Source organism: Ischnura elegans, chromosome 2 (assembly GCF_921293095.1).
Source record: "Ischnura elegans chromosome 2, ioIscEleg1.1, whole genome shotgun sequence".
Classification (NCBI taxonomy): Eukaryota; Metazoa; Arthropoda; class Insecta; order Odonata; family Coenagrionidae; genus Ischnura; species Ischnura elegans.
The window spans coordinates 121,627,809-121,649,746 of NC_060247.1; the positions used below are offsets into that span (position 1 = coordinate 121,627,809).

The 21,938-nt window shown below is 37.4% G+C and overlaps 1 protein-coding gene across 1 annotated transcript; it reads left to right on the forward strand.

The window, feature by feature from the left end:
- Window positions 1-349: 349 nt before the first annotated feature.
- LOC124154537 (brachyurin-like) lies at window positions 350-21,145 on the forward strand. The gene is made up of 7 exons (XM_046528338.1): window positions 350-456; window positions 1,147-1,237; window positions 3,526-3,682; window positions 6,429-6,595; window positions 7,876-7,965; window positions 20,403-20,539; window positions 20,911-21,145. The coding sequence occupies exons 1-7, from the start codon at window positions 406-408 to the stop codon at window positions 21,070-21,072; spliced, it is 855 nt and encodes a 284-aa protein (XP_046384294.1). The 5' UTR covers window positions 350-405; the 3' UTR covers window positions 21,073-21,145.
- Window positions 21,146-21,938: the final 793 nt, after the last annotated feature.

Sequence of the window (21,938 nt, forward strand, 5' to 3'; positions counted from 1 at the left end):
TGAATAGATTAATTCTGAACAAAAAAATTCATACGGCTACCCAAAGTCTTTTCCAGTACGACCATATTTTTTACCAAATGTGACAATGTATTAATCTTATTATCATGATGAAGATGGATTTGGTTAATTAGTTATATCTCAATGACAATGGGAGCCATGAAAATCAGATAAACAATTTACTTAAAGAGAATTAATTCGTGAAACGTCTCCACCGAAATGCAACCTTCGGTCGATAGATTACTGAATTTCAAGATACCGTTCGATGGAGGTGATGAGAAGGAGTTATGCAATTTCTCTGGATGGTTATCTCGGAAAATTTTCGTACACATATATTTAAATACTTTTTCTTACTCCTCATACCTTATTCTCATTTCGTGAACTCACAGCGATAGTTCTACTTCAGACATGAAAACCTTTTTAGTAGCTCTTGTCTTGATCATCTGTGCCCATGTACAGGTATGTACCTCATTTTCTTACTCCTTATAATAGCCTTTATTGAATTTTATGTCAAAATATTTTGACAGAAACGGACGATTTTAATTTCGACCTATTAAATCAATCTAAATAATTAATTAATTTTAATTTAACTGGAATTAAAACCGAATTTTAATCCCAGGTAAATCCTTAGCTGATACTAACAAGGAAAATAAATTTTCATAATCGAATTTGCAAGCAACGATAATTCTACCATCTATTTTCTCCAATTACTGATAGATCGAGTCAACTTTCAGTCTTTGTCAGCAAATGGTCAATGCTAAGCATCTGCAGCTAGTCACAAGTTCCCCTTTGTGTTTGGTGGACCAACAAATGGAGAAAAATTTGCACACAGCAGAAGATTCGATATAAACTGAAAAGAAAATCCATCATATAAATTTTTTATGTGAAAAACTAACATTCTTTTACAATTAATTTAATTTATTAACGACGCTATTTGTTTTCTAACTTAACATAGTCAATACTTGAATAATGCAACAATATGTGTGAAACGTTAAATAAAAGCGGAGGAAAATTTTGTCGACGCCTTATCATAATAACTATAAGAATATTCATCATATTGTGCCTCCAAGCTAACATTATTTGCAACTCCAAAAATTTCCATGCAACATATATCAGCGTCTAAAAAATTATGTGGTATTCTCTTCACAGGCATTTGACGTACGACGACTTCATTCCATCGACAGCCAATCGCAAGCAGTTCCCGCAAAGAAAAGCATCCGGTTGAGGGCATTACAGGATGGTAAAACCTACATTATAATTTTATATTTCATCCCCCAATACTACCTCAAAAACATTTCATTGATCATGCTGAAATGTACATGTTAATTCTGATAATTCTGATAAAAACCTTCATTACTAAATTGGAGAGTGAATAACTTTTAAAGCTATTTATTTATTAAAACGATAGGTAACATAGGGCACGAATTTTTATGAAGCAAGGCTGGATTCATACCTAGTATCGCATTCCAAATATTGGTGAACACCAAACCTTACTATCCCAAGTTAGTTATCATATCTCCCTGAGGTAATCGTATCCTTCTTGATCTGTCCTATATACTTGTCCCTTGATCTTCCTTTGCGGACTTGGACATGAACGTCTTCTTCCCTTACGTTTCCCACGTAACTGCTGCGTCTCATTACGTGGCCAATACGCCATGTTCTTCTTTGGCGTACAGTGATCGATAATAACCTCTATGAAATCCCTCGTTTCTCTCTACCTGTCCGTCCATTCTATCTTCAACATCCTCCTCCAGTACTATATATATAGGCCTCTATTCTTTCCTGAACACCTTTTCCAATGGCCCAATCTCATGAACCAAAGAGTGCCACTGCCCACACCAACGAAACGCCTTCACTTACTCTTTCCTGGTCTCCAGTCTTATGCAAATCGAGCATACTTGTGGCTTATTTGTCATGAACGGGCTCCTCGATGACTGTCGTGATTATGCCTTCGTAATAAAGGGCGTATCCATGAATTACGTGAGGTGTTTATGGGGGTAGTGGGGTCAAGCCGATTCTCCCCCGATCTCACGTGGTGGAGAAGGGGGGTCCTGGCAAGTATCATGCAATTTTTTTCCGCTATAAACAATGTAAAATTGCGATCTTAGTATGCTTAAATACTAGTTTTAACTAATCTTAAATTAAAATAATTAAAGAAATTGTTATTTTTTAAATAAATACTACGCAATGAAGCGTACGTTAACGTATATACACTGAAAATAAGCACTTTGAACAATCTTTTGGGATATCCATAATAAAAACTTCAAATGGTACTTTCCGCACTTTAATACAGCACTCAACTACCAACAATTGTTTCGACATATTACGTCATTTTCAAGTCAAATATGTCATTTTAGACCTTGAAAATGACATAATATGTTGAAACCATGGTCAGTTATTGGGTGTTGCATTCAAGTGTGGAAATTACCATTTGAAGTTTTGATCATGGATATATCGAACATCCACCAAATCAAGCCTGTTACGATTTCGTATAATCTCTCGTAAGATTAAGGGCCAAATTTTTCTAAATCTCACTAAGGGGGAAGGAGGGGAGGAATCGCCTTGCGTAATTAATGGACGTCCCCTAAAGGTGCTCCCAAGGTAGGTGAATGAATTGCAAGTGAATAAATTATAGTGGAACTAGCTAATTTTTACTCTTTTCTGACAGCCTTGTTCTTATGATGTCGCTCATCGCTTCCTCCACGTGCTTATTTTGATAAGTGCTCGTGATAGGCAAGACTACAGCTAAGTTGCTTGGGGCTGGTTTCGTCTAAGGAGAGAGTTCATCCGAAAGGCCATCATTTCCGATAAAAATTTGGTGAGGATAAATAATTTTGATGAAATAGATATCTCGGAATTTCTCTCGACATTTGTTGCACTTCATACGGGGTGAGAGTGCCCATTTGTATACTTTTATCGTATCGTTGTTGGGTCTTCATATTGGTTTGCGCCGATTTTCGGCCTCGAATGACTTCATAGTTTTCAGCATTGGCCCCCCGTGTCAGTCAGCGCGAACCCGGTATTTCTATTGCAATACTGTCATTTCAACTGTAGATACAAATATTTTTGAAATAGACTACATTCATAAATTCTATTTGCAGATATTCTCCAACTCGGACCGCCAGTTTAAATTTTTTAATTTTTTTAAAAATATTCTAGACGGATGTTATAAATAATTTTGGGAAAGAAACCACGCATATAATATTGTTATGGATTGGCTACTTTTAGCCGGGTATCATAATTCGCTCTGAGAATAAGAATGAAAACACAGGGTACCGCATTCATTTGTTATTAATGTATGTTTGCCTTGCTTGTAACTCCCTCATCCAGTTAATTTGCTCGGCAGAATATTTAAGCACTTGCAGGCCTATTTTAGCACTTCCGTCAGGTCTTGACGTTCCGTCAGGTCGTCAGCACGCCTGGCTAAAATCAACGTGGGGTACCAACGATTAGTATATGTAAATACACATTGATTATAAAATGTCCCTTGGTTGCCAGCATTCTAATATGAGTATTATCATATTTCAGGGTACGAATCAGCCCAGCCGAAGATTTCTGGTGGTTTTACAGCTAACCTGGGACAAATTCCATTCCAGGTTTCTATAGACTCCGATACATCTAAATTCTGTGGAGGCGTAATCATTAATCCTTCATATGTGCTAACAGCGGCTCATTGTGTATCAGGGTGAGTCAAATTCTATGAGATATAGATCCAGCGATAGCTTTTCGTGGTGCGAAGAAATGATTGCTCGACCTATCAAATTTCTGAATCACACGCTCCCAACCACCGTCCGTCGCTTTTGGCACCATTTCCGATCTCACGGCTCGTTGTGGCACGACCTTCATCTCGAAATGTCTATTTGCGCGGTTGATTTGATGTAATTCAAATTTGGGGGCGTCACTATGGGTGATGGGTGATTTTGGTTCCATCAGCAGATATATTGGACAACAATCATCGGCAACGAAATGAAAACCAGCGTCGTAGACAATGGTCGAGAGAATAGCTACAAAGAAGAGATACTGGCCAAGGACTCATTTATTTAGTGCACAGGGAAGTAAGATATTTTCCTATACAACAAATATAAATATTCAAACTGAGGAGCTAAGTGGATAGCAGAAAATGAGAGATTATAACTCTCCACGTAAGTGGGCCACGGAAATTTCAATTTTCACTTTTGCCAAAGAGGCTGTGTACTTGAGAGGCTGAAAGAGATTTGTTTTTAAACCTTGAGTTTCTATAAATACAGTTATGATGTCCCATACGTAATTCTCGTAGAATGGGAGACGCTAGGTCATATAGGAACTTCCTGAGAATGGACGAAGGCACCGAGGTTCTGGCCAAAGTGTCACCGATAACAGAGTAGAAAAATACAGTGATGCGACAATGAATTTCTATGAAGGCTAAAAATTAAATGCCAATGCCATCTCAAAGCATATGCTTCCATATTCCCGTTACCGAAAATAAGTCCGCAAGGCTTCGAATGCTCTCAAAATATGGATATCTTATGGAAAATTACACGTAATTACAGTTAAAGGATTGTAAGAACCAAAATTAGTCACCACAAACAGTTCTGCAGTGTTCTTAAACATAAATGCAGGGTAAGAAAATGAATAGTGACATCCATAGGCTAGGTTAAGGAGTTTGCCCCCTGACTTATGGAAGTTACGCGATATTGTGGTGATTGATACGGGCCAACATGATGCAACGGCTCGTTTTCGTTAAAATGTGTTCTCCGCTCAAACTGAGATTTTGCTATTTATTGGGACTTTCACCCCAAACTTTGCGTTCAAACAATATTATGACGTTAAATAATAGAAATTAAACAAAATATCGTTGCACTTTTGAATACAAACTACGTTTTCACTCAATGAAAATCCCCTATGGTTTTTCCAAATGACCCACTCAAGAGATTTAATGTGTGTGAATTTACGTTCTGTCAAAGCACGTATTTTAATCATTTGAGCCATAATCTGTGTTATGTGCTTCCAAAGTCGTCATGTATGATCTTATAATTCCAAGGTGGCGGCAATTGACAAGAGGGACGCCGCGTTTTGGTTTCAGCTGCAGAAAAATAGTCATGTCGAATAATGGAAAAAATGATGGATAGCCCATCCCTCGATCAATCGCGTGAAATTATCGCGAGAAACGGCCATTTATTTCGCCATCGCTGAAGCGGTCGCTGGAGTTGTAGCTCCAAAGGGAGGGAAAACATGATCGCGTCATTCAGGCTTACAAGGGGGGTGTACGAAAATCGGGTCTCGGATTTCAATCGAACTTTGCAGTGTTGTTGTTCATCAGGAGATGTCCACGAATAACCCCCAATATGGGGTTATATAACCAATAGTTTAAACAAAAAACGTAATTAAACATTTGCACGTCTAGTATATTTCCTTATAAATGGGCGAGAGAAGAGCCTTGGAACGGTGGTCACGAAGTTCGACCCCAGTCTGGAGGTCCTGGAATCCATTCCCGTATTCCCGCAGTTTCTTTCATATTTTCTTTCTGCTTTTCATTTTACAAAAGCCAGCTAGTCATCATTATTTCCATGATTTTCACTAAAAATTTCATTTTTCTACGTGAAAATCTTTTTCTGCAATCTAGGAGCGTCATGTGTTTTCCCATTTTCTTCACACGAAAGCCTACTTTCAATTTATGTGCTTTCGGTGTCGAAAAATAAGCGTCTTCGCGATAGTCTAAATTTTAATCATTCGACTGTAACCGAAACATAATTACTCGAGGAATCGTAAATATTTTCCAATACTAGACTTTTAAAAAGTTGAAAGCCAATATAGGCTCGTGTAGCAATGACCAACACTCATAGATAGCAATTCCAAGACAGAGGACATACGAAATAAAAATGAATCTTAACAACAGATTGTGTCTAACCCAACACGAGTTTCAGAGAAGCACATGATTTTGAAGGAAATTCGATTTTATTACTTCCTTCAATGAGGGGAGTAACAAAGTATAGCCGTGCAGCAACTCAAGGCACTTGGGAGGAAGCTTTTGCTAAAAACGATACAAAAAGTGAATAGCAGTAACTTCACCCTTTTTTATCGTTTCAACAGAAGCTTGCGATACATATCAAAGGTGGAAGGAGGAAGAATTTGATATAAATCATCTATTTAGAGAAAAGAGAGTATAGATATAAAGTTACATTATTGCTTGCTTGCTTAGTAATATTTTTGGGGAAGTAGCTTGCGTTGGTGGAGTACCAAGTAATATCCTTTGTCCATGAGACGCTAGCCGATATTTGGGCACATTTGTGAGCTTAAATAAGCGCGCCTTATGGGGCGGGAAATACGGTATTTATTTATTACTAGTTGGCCACCCGGCGTTTCTTGGGAAGGATAGTACGCAGTTTCTATAAATTATGAATTCATGACAGCTATTTCATTTTAAAATTTTACTTCATTTGTGGATTTTTCAGGGGGAAGCTGTTCACCATCTACGCGGGAGTTATAAAGATTCACGGGGATGAGGACTCGCGAGTTATTGTACAATCTGTAGAGCCCATTATTCACCATGGATACGATCATAACGAATTTATGAATGACATTGCCTTGCTGAAGCTGTCAGATCAACTCCTCTTTAATGGTATGTATGAGTAGTAGATGACTACGAATACTGAAAAACTAATATACCCACACGACGTGATCCGAAAGAAATGCAATTTAATTTTCTGCGCCACTCCTATCTGTCCGAATGGGATCAAAACACTTGGAGTAGGTGGGGTCAACTCTAAGCTTTACCACGATACCAGTCTAAGCTATGGAAGTGGCAGGACGTCAGTTATTGTAAACCTCTGCGCGCCGACCGTGTCACGAAAAAAATGGAATCGATTATCAAGCAAAGTTTAAGTTTTGTGCTTAAATGTGAAAATCTCTCGAGGAGAGAAACAAAATTATTCGCGAGGTTTACGGGTACTCTGCTCTGTCCTACCCTCAAGTTTTGAAGAAGTTAAAGGCCTTTAAGAAGGGCCGGGAAGAGGTGAATACCGAAATTTGCAAAAATGAGCTAACAAAATGTGAAATCAGTGTTCTTTGTCTTTTTAGACAAAAAAGGAGTGGTATATGAGGATTTTTTCTCAAAAATAGGCAGTCGATGCTCCATATTACATCTACGTGCTGAAAATACTCCGAAAGAGGGTCATCACGACGAGAAAATACACTCCATTACCAGGAAAATCCATCTCGACAACGCGCCTTTCAACAGCGCGCTACGAGTCCTCGAGTTCCCGGCAAAAGACGAGAATCAAACGCTGCCCCAAGCCCCTTCGTCAAGACATCGTCTCTGTAGACTTCTTTTCATGGCCTCAGATTAAGGCAGCCCTGAAATGAACCCATTTTTCGTCCTTAGAAGAGAAACAATCAGTCGTGACGTGGGCTTTGCGAGATGTTCCCGGAAAGCCTTCCTGGGCACGTACCGGAAAAAAATATGTAGAACCCTAAGGAAAGGACTTCGAAGAATTTAAAATGTTTTCGCCAATATTTTCGATGAATTTCCTTTTAAAAAATAATTGCATTACTTTCGGAGCGCACCCTGTATATCAAAGGTATGATTTCCGAAGTACGGGCTTTGCTGTGGCTAATCAAATTAACACTTACCATATGCAATTACCTATCACAAAGGTACCTCCAGTTTAAAGACAATCAATTTAAAGTTGTGAGCCATTTAAATAGGTATTATGCTCTCTTTAATGCTGACACGTATTTACTGTTGACGCATAAATGCGTCCAAACTAGTTTACCTGTGTTTTTCGTCGCAAAATTCGTTATATGCTAAAAACACATGGTAAAGAACGTTGTCGCAAAATAGTTTTCAACCGATACTTGAGAAAGGACCTTTACCATTCTACAACTTTCATCTCTTTCCAGATTACATTTCACCGGCCTTTCTTCCATCAAATGACGATACATATGTCAACGATCCAGCGTGGGTTAGTGGATGGGGGTCTTCTTATATCGGTAAGTCTACTCCGCGTTCTATATAAGGTTAATTACGTTAGATGGGAGAATTATTCAGGAATTAGAGCCAGCTTTCATAACTAAGAATGCATTAAATTTTGAACATAAAAACTGTTACTAAATCTCAGCTTTCATGGGAAATATCCACAAAAATAAAGTAACTCTATTTCTCAAGGGAGTAGATATAACATGGCGGAGTAACGGACATATTACGCGACAAATAGTTTCGGCAGCAGTGAGACTAACAATAAGTTAAAAATTGCCAGTCAGCCACGCTAATCAGTAATAAATAATGCGGCATTAGGGGATACTGGGGTAATGGCGGTCACATAAGGAAAAATGAGTATAAGTTTGCCGGTCCCGGGGGCGGCGGGGTAAAGTCCTCGCCAGCCAAACAGGAGGTGGCGGGTTGGAATCCCGCCTGGGTAAGTCACCCCTATCCAAGGGATGGTTGTTTATATACGTTAAAATTGTTAATATGTTAATAACCCAATGTAAAAGGCCGTGTAGAGCTGTTTTCAGTAGTATGAAAAAAATAAAACTTCATTTTATTTAAAATGTAGAACGCAATCATGTGCAGTCGCTTACATAAAGTATGTTTTTCGTATCTCAGATCTTAATTGAGCCCTAATTAAGCTTACCTATTGATATTATAAAAAATATTGCAAAATCAGCTTTGACCGGTACGACCCCGACCCTGGGATATTGACAGTCGGTAATGTCATGTTCTACTAAATGGTTGTAAATGTTAGAGAGTGCAATTTCTCATATGTTTAATGTTTCTCATTAGTTTATAGGTTACCATGTCACGGTAAAATATTGTTGTTGTTGTTGATTAAGTTCTTGTAATGGTTGTATCTGTATGGCTTCTTAAAATATCAAATAATAAGAATATTAACGAAATACAACAGGTTACGGGCCCAGTCACGATATAAAAGAAGAAAAGTTTTATGTGGATCTGCTTAACTCAGTACCTGGCCGCGGTGTCTCGTGCGTTTTGTGGAATATTGAAGATAGTGAACATAGATTATTCGGTTTGACTGGAGACCTTAAAAATGGAAGAAGAAGACAGATTTAAGATGCAACAATTTGACGGGAAGAATTACGATAGTTGGAAATTCTTAATGGAATTAATACTGGACGAAAAGAACGTAAGGTATATAATAGAGAAGCCGTATTCAGAAATAATAGCGCCTTACGCAACTGCCCAAGACGGTGAAACCACAGCAGCGAAGAAATTAAGAGAAGTGAAATTGGAAGAATATGAGAGAGATATTAAGAGAACGAAGAGATATATCGCTGAAAGAATTAAAATGGAGCTGTTGGAAATAGTTAAAGGTTTCGTCACTGCTCACGAAATGTGGATTGCACTGAAAAATAGATACGAGAAAAGATCCATGGCGAGTGTAATTAGTCTCACCAAGAAATTTCAAAATCTAAGATATTTGCCTAACCAAAACACTTTTGAGAAATTTTGCACAGAATTCGATAAGACTGTTCGTGAACTTTATGAAGCGGGAACCAAGTATGATCTAAGGCAACAGATTATCCATTTTCTTATTACTATGCCAAGTGAATATGACAGTGTAGTAACTTCATTACGAATTGTTGCTGCAACTCAAGATTTAAATATGGAAATAGTGAGACAGCAAATAGAAGAATATGAGCAAGGCCATGACAGAAAGAAGAGACTGAACGATGTGAATTTCCAGCCAACGGCGTTTGCTGGTTTCAGAGGAAGAGGAGGTATGACTTCACCAGAGCCAATTTTCCGATTCCCATGCAATAATTGTGGAATTGTTGGACACAAGATTGCTGACTGCTTCCGACCAGGAGGTGGTGCCTATCAACAGCATCAAGGACGCAGTGGACGTGAGGGATGCGGTACTTTTCGGAGAGGCCATGAGAATCAGCATCAGCAGTGCAGCGGTGGCCATCAGGATCGGAATTCAAACAGCTATCGCAGCCGAGGTGGTATGAATAATAATAATAGAGGTAGTCATCAAGCTCATCTTACAAATATGAGAGTTAATACTAATTCAAATAACCAAACTAATGAACTAAATACTGAAGAAGTAACTTATAATTTTGTAACTGAAGTTGAAGCATGCTATATTGAGGGTAAAGCTGATACGGAGAATGCATCCAAAGATGACTGGATTATGAACTCTGGTGCGTCTGAACATTTGGTGAGAACTGATACCCTAGCTAATAATATTAGAATTCTTGAAAAACCAGTAAAAATACTCATTGCTAGAACCAGAGATTTTATAATTGCTGAAAAGATATGTGATATTAATGCTTCCACACTAGTAAATGGTAAGATTATAAATATTAATTTCTTAGATGTTTTGATGGTTGACCAATTGAAGTGTAATTTGCTTTCTATTTCTAAACTTGAAGACAAAGGTAATAAAATTTTCATTGATGATGGTGAATTTACAATAGTTAATAAGAAACATAATAGAGTTGTAGGGGTTGGTACAAGGGATGGTAGTCTGTATAAATTAGAGTTGAATCTAACGGGTCAGTGTTATAATGCTACTATTTCTGATGATTTATGGCACAGGAGACTTGGACATATCAGTGATGTTATATTTAATGAAAATAAGACTAAATTTGATGCGGAAAATTATGTAGAACTCTGGAGTGAGAGTAAGAATGAAAATGTAGAAGATAGCGGTAGTGAAACTGAAAATGCGGAAGAAGATCAAGGATTGAGGAGGAGCACAAGAGTAGTAAAAAGACCTACTTATCTTAGAGGTTATGTGACATTAGCTTATAATGACTTGATTCAGAGAGAGGATCAAGATAAAATAGATCACTGCTTGTTGGCTCATTTTCTTACTGATGAAAACACTAAACCTCTAACTCACGCGATTGAAGAAAATTGTAATTTAGTTTTAAATGCAATAGCTTTTTCTGAGAGTGTTCCTGAAACTTTTGATGAGATAGAAGGCAGGAGTGATAAAAAGGAATGGATGAGGGCTGTTCAGGAGGAAATGAATGCACTTCAGAAAACTAAAACTTGGGAATTAGTTCACTGTCCACCTGATAGAAAACCGATTAAATGCAAGTGGGTTTTTGCTCTAAAAAGAGATGGTAATGGAGAAATAATTAGATATAAAGCTAGGTTAGTGGCAAAGGGATGTTCACAAAAACAAGGTATAGATTATACAGAGACATATGCACCTGTAGCAAGATTGTCATCACTTAGAGCTCTGTTAAGTGTAATTAATCACAAAAATATGTATTCCTATCAATTGGACGTAAAGAACGCCTTTTTAAATGGAGAGTTGAAAGAAGATATATATATGATACCCCCTGAAGGTTTGAAAGTTAAAGAAGGCTTGGTTTGTAAGTTAAAGAAAACATTGTATGGACTTAAACAGGCTCCTATGGAGTGGAACTTTAGATTTCATGAGTTTATAACCAAACTTAACTATAAGCAGTGTGTAAGTGACAAATGTTTGTATGTAAGATGTCTAAGCTCTACTATTGACTATATTTTGTTGTGTGTAGATGACATAATTGTCGCCAGTAATGAAAAGGCGTCAATTGAGAGTACTGTAATAAAATTAAGAGAAGAATTTCAAATGAGAGATCTTGGTGAATTAAACTATTTCTTGGGTATAAAGATAGAAAGAAGAGAGGGAAGTATGTTTCTAAGTCAAACTAAATATATTGAAAAATTACTTGAGAGATTTAATATGGTTACAGCAAATCCAAGAGATACTCCTTTAGCATCTGGCAAATTCTGTGATGTTCAATCAGAACCAATTCAACATAATAGATATAGAGAGTTGATAGGAGGACTTATGTATGCATGTGTAGCAACAAGGCCAGATATTTCGGCATCAATTAGTTTTTATGGTCAATATCAGACCAAACCCACTAAAGCTCTTTGGACTGGTTTAAAAAGAGTTCTGTGTAATTTAAAAGGTACTAAGAACTATGGGTTGTTCTTCAAAGGTCTTAATGATAGCAATGTTGTTGGATATGCTGATGCAGACTATGCTAATCATAATGATAGAAAGTCTGTGTCAGGCTATGTTTTCAAACTTTATGGAGATGCAGTTGTTTGGGCTTCAAGAAAACAGCGCACAGTTGCACTTTCATCTACTGAAGCTGAGTTTTATGCCCTAGCTTCAGCTACTGCAGAACTGCTTTGGTTGTATAATTTACTAGTTGAATTGAAAATTCAGGTGAAACATCCAATTGTTTTATATGAGGATAATCAAGCTTGTATTAATTCTTTGTCAAAATGGGATCAAAAGAGAATGAAGCATATTGATGTAAAATATAATTTTGTAAGAGAATTAGTTAATAAGAAGTTGTTAGATGTTCAATATATACCTACTGATTGTCAAGTAGCAGACATTTTCACCAAAGGGTTACCATATACATCATTTTCAAAACACAGAGCAGAACTTGGTCTGGCTGAAGGTTAATGACTGAAAGTTGTATATTGTGTTAAATGAATAAAATTAAAAGATAAGGGTAGAGATGAATGAGAAATTGAGGAGGAGTGTTAGAGAGTGCAATTTCTCATATGTTTAATGTTTCTCATTTGTTTATAGGTTACCATGTCACGGTAAAATATTGTTGTTGTTGTTGATTAAGTTCTTGTAATGGTTGTATCTGTATGGCTTCTTAAAATATCAAATAATAAGAATATTAACGAAATACAACAGTAAAATAAGAAATATAGGAAGTTTCAATGACATAAACACGCTTAACTGAAATATTTATGTTCATTTCATTAAATTATTCCGCATTTAAGAAATTACAAAAAATTGATTGAAAGTAATGACAAAATATGAAGTCAATTATTTAAAAAAACATCTTTCCATGGGAAAAAGGGGCTGGAAACATAAAGGGTACCCCCAATATTTTTTTTGCCATTTTTGTTTCTTTATCAAACATATGGCTTAATTTGTTTTTTTTCCTGCATATTCAAAAGCACTTTTTCTTAATATCAGTGCAGTGATACCGTGGAAAACCTTCGATGAAGTTTTACAAGGTCTCCTAGAGCTGCTACGGGTGCTGGAGGGAAGACACACTTCCTATGCTTGGATCAGAATCAGTTCCACTCTTCAATTTGTCTGTAAATGTATTGAATGGTATTTGAAATTGATCTGCAGCCATTCTAAACGATAATCCCCCATTAATTGCTGCTTTCCTTTTTTTCAAGTCTTCTGCACTCAATTTAGCTTTACCTGTTTTCCTTATGTATTTTCTGGGCATCTGAAGCCTAGAATTAAAATTTTTGAGTACTAATGGGGTAATGTCGGTTAATTGCCAAAGCAAATGTCATTCTCCCAACCGTATGTTTTCATTCAACTGCTGAAAAAATAAATATCAGTGCTTAAAACCTTACTTAAACGCTATGTGATAGAACAATATGGCTTAACTTGTTATTGTGAGATTAGTCTAGTCCCATGAAAAATAAACAGTAAGAGCTGATAGTGGATTAAACTATTGTCTTTTTTGTAAGGCGAAGCGTCAAAACAGTATTTCTTATACACCAGGCAATTTACGACTGGCAAGATTGCGAGCACTGCAGTAGTTTATCCGTAAACTGTCATCAGTTGGCAGGGCAAATCAGTTTTACTTAGCGTTATCCTCTTTGAAAGAAGTCATAGCGACCGCCATTACCTCAGTATCCCTTACAACCATCGAAGTAGTCCTTCATTTTTAAGCAAAGCGAATTCATATAAAATGCCCCATGTTAGAGAGTGCAATTTCTCATATGTTTAATGTTTCTCATTTGTTTATAGGTTACCATGTCACGGTAAAATATTGTTGTTGTTGTTGATTAAGTTCTTGTAATGGTTGTATCTGTATGACTTCTTAAATACCAAATAATAAGAATATTAACGAAATACAACAGGTTACGGGCCCAGTCACGATATAAAAGAAGAAAAGTTTTATGTGGATCTGCTTAACTCAGTACCTGGCTGCGGTGTCTCGTGCGTTTTGTGGAATATTGAAGATAGTGAACATAGATTATTCGGTTTGACTGGAGACCTTAAAAATGGAAGAAGAAGACAGATTTAAGATGCAACAATTTGACGGGAAGAATTACGATAGTTGGAAATTCTTAATGGAATTAATACTGGACGAAAAGAACGTAAGGTATATAATAGAGAAGCCGTCCCTGTCGAAAAGGAAGCGTTCGGGGAAGTGTCCGGGTAGTGTTGCGGGAGTGTTCAGGAAGCGTTTAACGGTACGTGAACGCTTCCCGGCAGCTTCCCGAACACTTCCTCAACACTACCTGACTGTCGACCCTTCGCTTGCCGAACACTTCCTCGCCACTTCGTGGTTGAAACACTTCCCGGACGTTTCCCCGACACTCCCGGAACGCTTCCGAAGCGTGGGAAACACTTCCTCGACGCTCGCTGGACGTTTCCCCGACACTCGACCGCGACCGTTGTCGACACTCCCCGAACGCTTCCGAAACACTTCCGCGGAAGCGTTCCAAGTGGGCCATAATCTGCTTCCCGAACACTTCCGCGACACCTCCTCAACGCTACCCCAACACTTGCCCGCCACTTCCCGAACACTCCGTCCGACGCTTCCCCAACACTTCCTCAACACTTCCGTTTCGCCTGGGGTATTCAGAAATAATAGCGCCTTACGCAACTGCCCAAGACGGTGAAACCACAGCAGCGAAGAAATTAAGAGAAGTGAAATTGGAAGAATATGAGAGAGATAATAAGAGAACGAAGAGATATATCGCTGAAAGAATTAAAATGGAGCTGTTGGAAATAGTTAAAGGTTTCGTCACTGCTCACGAAATGTGGATTGCACTGAAAAATAGATACGAGAAAAGGTCCATGGCGAGTGTAATTAGTCTCACCAAGAAATTTCAAAATCTAAGATATTTGCCTAACCAAAACACTTTTGAGAAATTTTGCACAGAATTCGATAAGACTGTTCGTGAACTTTATGAAGCGGGAACCAAGTATGATCTAAGGCAACAGATTATCCATTTTCTCATTACTATGCCAAGTGAATATGACAGTGTAGTAACTTCATTACGAACTGTTGCTGCAACTCAAGATTTAAATATGGAAATAGTGAGACAGCAAATAGAAGAATATGAGCAAGGCCATGACAGAAAGAAGAAACTGAACAATGTGAATTTCCAGCCAACGGCGTTTGCTGGTTTCAGAGGAAGAGGAGGTATGACTTCACCAAAGCCAATTTTCCGATTCCCATGCAATAATTGTGGAATTGTTGGACACAAGATTGCTGACTGCTTCCGACCAGGAGGTGGTGCCTATCAACAGCATCAAGGACGCAGTGGACGTGAGGGATGCGCTACTTTTCGGAGAGGCCGTGAGAATCAGCATCAGCAGTGCAGCGGTGGCCATCAGGATCGGAATTCAAACAGCTATCGCAGCCGAGGTGGTATGAATAATAATAATAGAGGTAGTCATCAAGCTCATCTTACAAATATGAGAGTTAATACTAATTCAAATAACCAAACTAATGAACTAAATACTGAAGAAGTAACTTATAATTTTGTAACTGAAGTTGAAGCATGCTATATTGAGGGTAAAGCTGATACGGAGAATGCATCCAAAGATGACTGGATTATGGACTCTGGTGCGTCTGAACATTTGGTGAGAACTGATACCCTAGCTAATAATATTAGAATTCTTGAAAAACCAGTAAAAATACTCATTGCTAGAACCAGAGATTTTATAATTGCTGAAAAGATATGTGACATTCATGCTTCCACACTAGTAAATGGTAAGATTATAAATATTAATTTCTTAGATGTTTTGATGGTTGACCAATTGAAGTGTAATTTGCTTTCTATTTCTAAACTTGAAGACAAAGGTAATAAAATGTTCATTGATGATGGAGAATTTACAATAGTTAATAAGAAACATAATAGAGTTGTAGGGGTTGGTACAAGGGATGGTAGTCTGTATAAATTAGAGTTGAATCTAACTGGTCAGTGTTATAATGCTACTATTTCTGATGATTTATGGCACAGGAGACGTGGACATATCAGTGATGTTATATTTAATGAAAATAAGACTAAATTTGATGCGGAAAATTATGTAGAACTCTGGAGTGAGAGTAAGAATGAAAATGTAGAAGATAGCGGTAGTGAAACTGAAAATGCGGAAGAAGATCAAGGATTGAGGAGGAGCACAAGAGTAGTAAAAAGACCTACTTATCTTAGAGGTTATGTGACATTAGCTTATAATGACTTGATTCAGAGAGAGGATCAAGATAAAATAGATCACTGCTTGTTGACTCATTTTCTTACTGATGAAAACACTAAACCTCTAACTCACGCAATTGAAGAAAATTCTAATTTAGTTTTAAATGCAATAGCTTTTTCTGAGTGTGTTCCTGAAACTTTTGATGAGATAGAAGGCAGGAGTGATAAAAAGGAATGGATGAGGGCTGTTCAGGAGGAAATGAATGCACTTCAGAAAACTAAAACTTGGGAATTAGTTCACTGTCCACCTGATAGAAAACCGATTAAATGCAAGTGGGTTTTTGCTCTAAAAAGAGATGGTAATGGAGAAATAATTAGATATAAAGCTAGGTTAGTGGCAAAGGGATGTTCACAAAAACAAGGTATAGATTATACAGAGACATATGCACCTGTAGCAAGATTGTCATCACTTAGAGCTCTGTTAAGTGTAATTAATCACAAAAATATGTATTCCTATCAATTGGACGTAAAGAACGCCTTTTTAAATGGAGAGTTGAAAGAAGATATATATATGATACCCCCTGAAGGTTTGAAAGTTAAAGAAGGCTTGGTTTGTAAGTTAAAGAAAACATTGTATGGACTTAAACAGGCTCCTATGGAGTGGAACTTTAGATTTCATGAGTTTATAACCAAACTTAACTATAAGCAGTGTGTAAGTGACAAATGTTTGTATGTAAGATGTCTAAGCTCTACTATTGACTATATTTTGTTGTGTGTAGATGACATAATTGTCGCCAGTAATGAAAAGGCGTCAATTGAGAGTACTGTAATAAAATTAAGAGAAGAATTTCAAATGAGAGATCTTGGTGAATTAAACTATTTCTTGGGTATAAAGATAGAAAGAAGAGAGGGAAGTATGTTTCTAAGTCAAACTAAATATATTGAAAAATTACTTGAGAGATTTAATATGGTTACAGCAAATCCAAGAGATACTCCTTTAGCATCTGGCAAATTCTGTGATGTTCAATCAGAACCAATTCAACATAATAGATATAGAGAGTTGATAGGAGGACTTATGTATGCATGTGTAGCAACAAGGCCAGATATTTCGGCATCAATTAGTTTTTATGGTCAATATCAGACCAAACCCACTAAAGCTCTTTGGACTGGTTTAAAAAGAGTTCTGTGTAATTTAAAAGGTACTAAGAACTATGGGTTGTTCTTCAAAGGTCTTAATGATAGCAATGTTGTTGGATATGCTGATGCAGACTATGCTAATCATAATGATAGAAAGTCTGTGTCAGGCTATGTTTTCAAACTTTATGGAGATGCAGTTGTTTGGGCTTCAAGAAAACAGCGCACAGTTGCACTTTCATCTACTGAAGCTGAGTTTTATGCCCTAGCTTCAGCTACTGCAGAACTGCTTTGGTTGTATAATTTACTAGTTGAATTGAAAATTCAGGTGAAACATCCAATTGTTTTATATGAGGATAATCAAGCTTGTATTAATTCTTTGTCAAAATGGGATCAAAAGAGAATGAAGCATATTGATGTAAAATATAATTTTGTAAGAGAATTAGTTAATAAGAAGTTGTTAGATGTTCAATATATACCTACTGATTGTCAAGTAGCAGACATTTTCACCAAAGGGTTACCATATACATCATTTTCAAAACACAGAGCAGAACTTGGTCTGGCTGAAGGTTAATGACTGAAAGTTGTATATTGTGTTAAATGAATAAAATTAAAAGATAAGGGTAGAGATGAATGAGAAATTGAGGAGGAGTGTTAGAGAGTGCAATTTCTCATATGTTTAATGTTTCTCATTTGTTTATAGGTTACCATGTCACGGTAAAATATTGTTGTTGTTGTTGATTAAGTTCTTGTAATGGTTGTATCCACGGTCTTAGAATATGAGAAGGTCTGGACACTCTCCGTTCAGGCATGGTCATTTAATGAAGCCGTTTCCCGTTGAGGCCGGTAGGGGCGCCACCTATCCTGAAGGGCAAGTTTCCTACGTATCTGTATACGATACTTCAGTAATTATGAACTAATTTATGGCAAAAATGAATATATACACATCGACAATGGTTACTAGTTAACAAGTTCATATGCACTTAACATCTTATAGCGAAAAATACCTAGAAATCGTTCTCATACGTGAATATTAATCAAATGGAAGGCGTTGGATTTCAGCTTCGTCTGCTTCCATACCTTTGTAAAATCAGTTACAGCCATAACGAAAGATTGTCAGCAGTTAAAACCTTATGTAGTGAGGAAAGGTATATTTAAGGAAATAATTATTTATAGCTATCTTGTGGTAAACGTTAATATAAGTTGTCATAGAAGCTACGTACGCACCATTGCCTCTGAGCCCATCGGCATGTTTCCACGGCCTTATAAGAATATAGATGTTATTCCTTGCTTTCAAACACTATTAACAAATATAATATCAGAAACGCAAACGGCTTCTTACCAAGGCCGAAGTGAAATACTTCTTATGAAGTGACGTGTGTTAATGTTTTTAATCTCCTGAGTCTCGATCAAGTGATAATAATAATGGCAGGGCACAGCAAACCTAAAAAATGATTCTATCCTAGGGACGTTTTGCGGGTATAGAATAGGCATATTTAATCGTTGAACGGGGTGAATAATTTCCGGAAGTACCATTATTACCGTTAAAGGCTATTTTATAACGATGCTTGCCTACTCACCAAAGGAATAATTTGTGATTTAAGGAAGTAAAATACCATATGAAAGATAAGAACGAAAGAGATTTTGCAAATAATTGCCGAATAAACTTCCACGAAAACAGTGCAATGGATATAATCCGAGGGATTCGCGGATGTCTGATCACTTTCAGGTGCTGGAAAATCTGAAATATTATCCCTCGCCCAAAAATAAGATGAGTAGTACGACAGCAAGGGTGCCGACTTACAAAAAATATTGGGGGGGGGGCCCAAACCGAGGACCTTGCCCCGGTAAATTTTATAAGTTGTGAAATTTAAGTTTTTTTAAGCATTTTAGAAGAGCCATATGATCAACATTAGAACCCTGATCACTCGAATCTCGATATCTGGATACTCCGGGGAAAATTGACTAGCCTGACACATTTTTTCCTCACGTCTGTTACGAATTTTTGGGGGGGCTCGGGCCCCCTCAGGCCCCATGGAGTTGGCGCCACTGTACGACAGAAACCACAGGCTAATACTGCTAATACGCGGTAAATGTACTTTTAACGAGAGTTGCACGCACCATCGATAACAGCTGCATTAAAAGAAATCATCGAAAGAGGTATTAAGAATGAAAACGATTCACATTTTTCCAACTTATATAATGTACACACACATCAAATCTACATTTCCAGAATGATTACACAATGCTATTGAAACTGAGATTATTTATACAATCAATGCAAGGTAATGTCATGAAAAATAAATTTTAAGTACTCACAATTTAACATTTCTATTAATTCTTTCTATTACTAATTTCTATTTCTAATTACCAATCATTCTAAGAGATTCAATTTAGTAGGAGAGAATGATGAATAATTGATGAAAGCCGTCGCACATCTTGCATTTTCTCAGTGTTACTTCATTCCTCCACTGTGAATGACATTGACCACTGGAACAGCAGAACCTGTAATTTAAAATATGTATAAATTTTGGAGCTTTAGCACACCAAAAAGAGGAATCGTACAGCTATTTCATCGCTTCTCAGGGTCCTTGGGGACTCTAAAAAGCGAAATCCCCGAAGTCTTGTGGCCATAACCAGTGGTGCAACGCGGTACCACACACGTCCACGGCATTTTACTTTTTTCAGTAAATCCGCGATATATATCCGCGAAATATTAATGTAGAACAATAAGGAAATAATGCAGAAGACTAACATTCGAAAATAAATGAAAACTAAATCTTAATCAATTACAAAAATGACTATTTCCACTCACCTGTAGTATGCGCTCAACAATACGGAAATTAACTTACCCGCTAATTCTTGCCCTCCAGAATACGTGGCGCCGCCCCGGCAAACGTGCGGCAGGTTGAGGAAACGACTTCAATAAAAGACCATGGGTTCCCAATGGATTGGGATAGGAAGTGTCATGGGGCTGGTTGTATCTGTATGACTTCTTAAATACCAAATAATAAGAATATTAACGAAATACAACAATTTCCTCCAACGTTAACGAATGAGAAGAAACGGCATCAAAACATTCAGATTTAACGCAGAGTCATTGAATTATATATTTCAGGTGGGCCATTATCTGATGTACTTCAATATGCTCCTGTAACTGTGATATCCAATGAAGAGTGCAGGGATGTCTACGGAAGCGGAATTACAGACGGCAAGATTTGCACACGCAGTGCACCGGGTGTAGGAGGATGCCATGTAAGAACCTCAATTTTACTACCTTCGAAATTTTCCAATAGAAAAGAAATAATAATTGTACTGGAGCCTAAGTTATTTGAAAAATAAAAATTTTTAACTTAACATGGTACGAAAGTCTTAGAAAGCTCTCCTTCGAAACTATTTTTTCGTTTTTATATCATTTAAAAATTTTCAAACGAGAACATTATTTCACTTTGGCTTTTACAAATAAATATATGAGAAAATTTAATTTTTTATGTGAGCGTAATATGGGCATACAAATGAAGAATAATGAAAAAGTTTTTTATTTAATTTTTGGGCTTTATCTCCAACTTAGCACTTTGGCAATATTTTTCCATCTCAGTCAGAAACTATTTTCCTTTGTACTCCAGGACGATAGCGGTGGACCACTTTTTAAGGATTTCAACAGAGGGAGTTCAAATCTCCTGATTGGAATATACTCATTTCATAACGGGGGAGGTTGCGGAGTTGGACCAGATGGGTTCGCGAGAGTAAGTTACTACAGAGATTGGATACTTAGCTACGTGAACTGAATAACTGAAAGGTTTCAGGCACCGTATGCAAAAAACTGTATGATTAAGTGAAATAAACAAGCTTTGTAAATTCCACAGACTTATCACTCTTGGTATTTTTCAACTCTTACGCGTGATTTCACATATATTGCCTTGGAAGATTTCCAATGACCAAGAGTCGAACCACAGGCTTTCGATTTACCGGGCCACAACGCAAACCACTACGCAACCCATAAGTTCCTTAATTCCCACAGCAATTTTAGCGAGATACACGATTCTAAATGTCAGGCCTTTACGGTCCGTCAAGAATGGTGACGGGAAGGGTAACGAATGTAACGAAAATGGGCCTCCAAGAAGCCATAATCCAAAAATCAAAAGTCAATGGTTCGATTCCCGGTACAGGGAAATTTTCGTCCATGACAATCAATGTCAACCTAATCAGTATTTAGAATCTGAGTTTTTCCCAGCGTATGCTCCTTTTTTTCTATACAGGCTATATCTACTACAGGCCGCACCATAGAAAAAAGGCTGACGGAACACGAACGATGCATACGCTTGTTCTACCCACTGAAATCAGCGGTGGCAGAGCGTTGCCTGGACCTCGGTCACCGAGTAGATTACCAAAGTGCTATGCCGCACAGACTACTACTGGGATCGAATTGTCAAAGAAGCCATACAAATCAACATACACCAAAACAACCTAAACAGAGACAAAGGCTTCCAGTTAAGTAATACGTGGAAGTCAGTGATCAATCACTATAAATCACCCCAATTCAGAAAGGACCAATCAGGGCCCACTTGAACGGCCCTCATGAGTATAAATACCGCAGAAAAAACTTGGCTCAACATTAACCCCTGATGACGATGACGGACTTAAGTCATGGAAA

Coding starts and splice junctions, on each gene's coding strand:
- LOC124154537 (XM_046528338.1), top strand. CDS start 406: ATGAAAACCTTTTTAGTAGCTCTTGTCTTGATCATCTGTGCCCATGTA. Junction 457..1,146: donor TCATCTGTGCCCATGTACAG/GTATGTACCTCA, acceptor TTCTCTTCACAG/GCATTTGACGTACGACGACT. Junction 7,966..20,402: donor ATGGGGGTCTTCTTATATCG/GTAAGTCTACTC, acceptor TATATATTTCAG/GTGGGCCATTATCTGATGTA.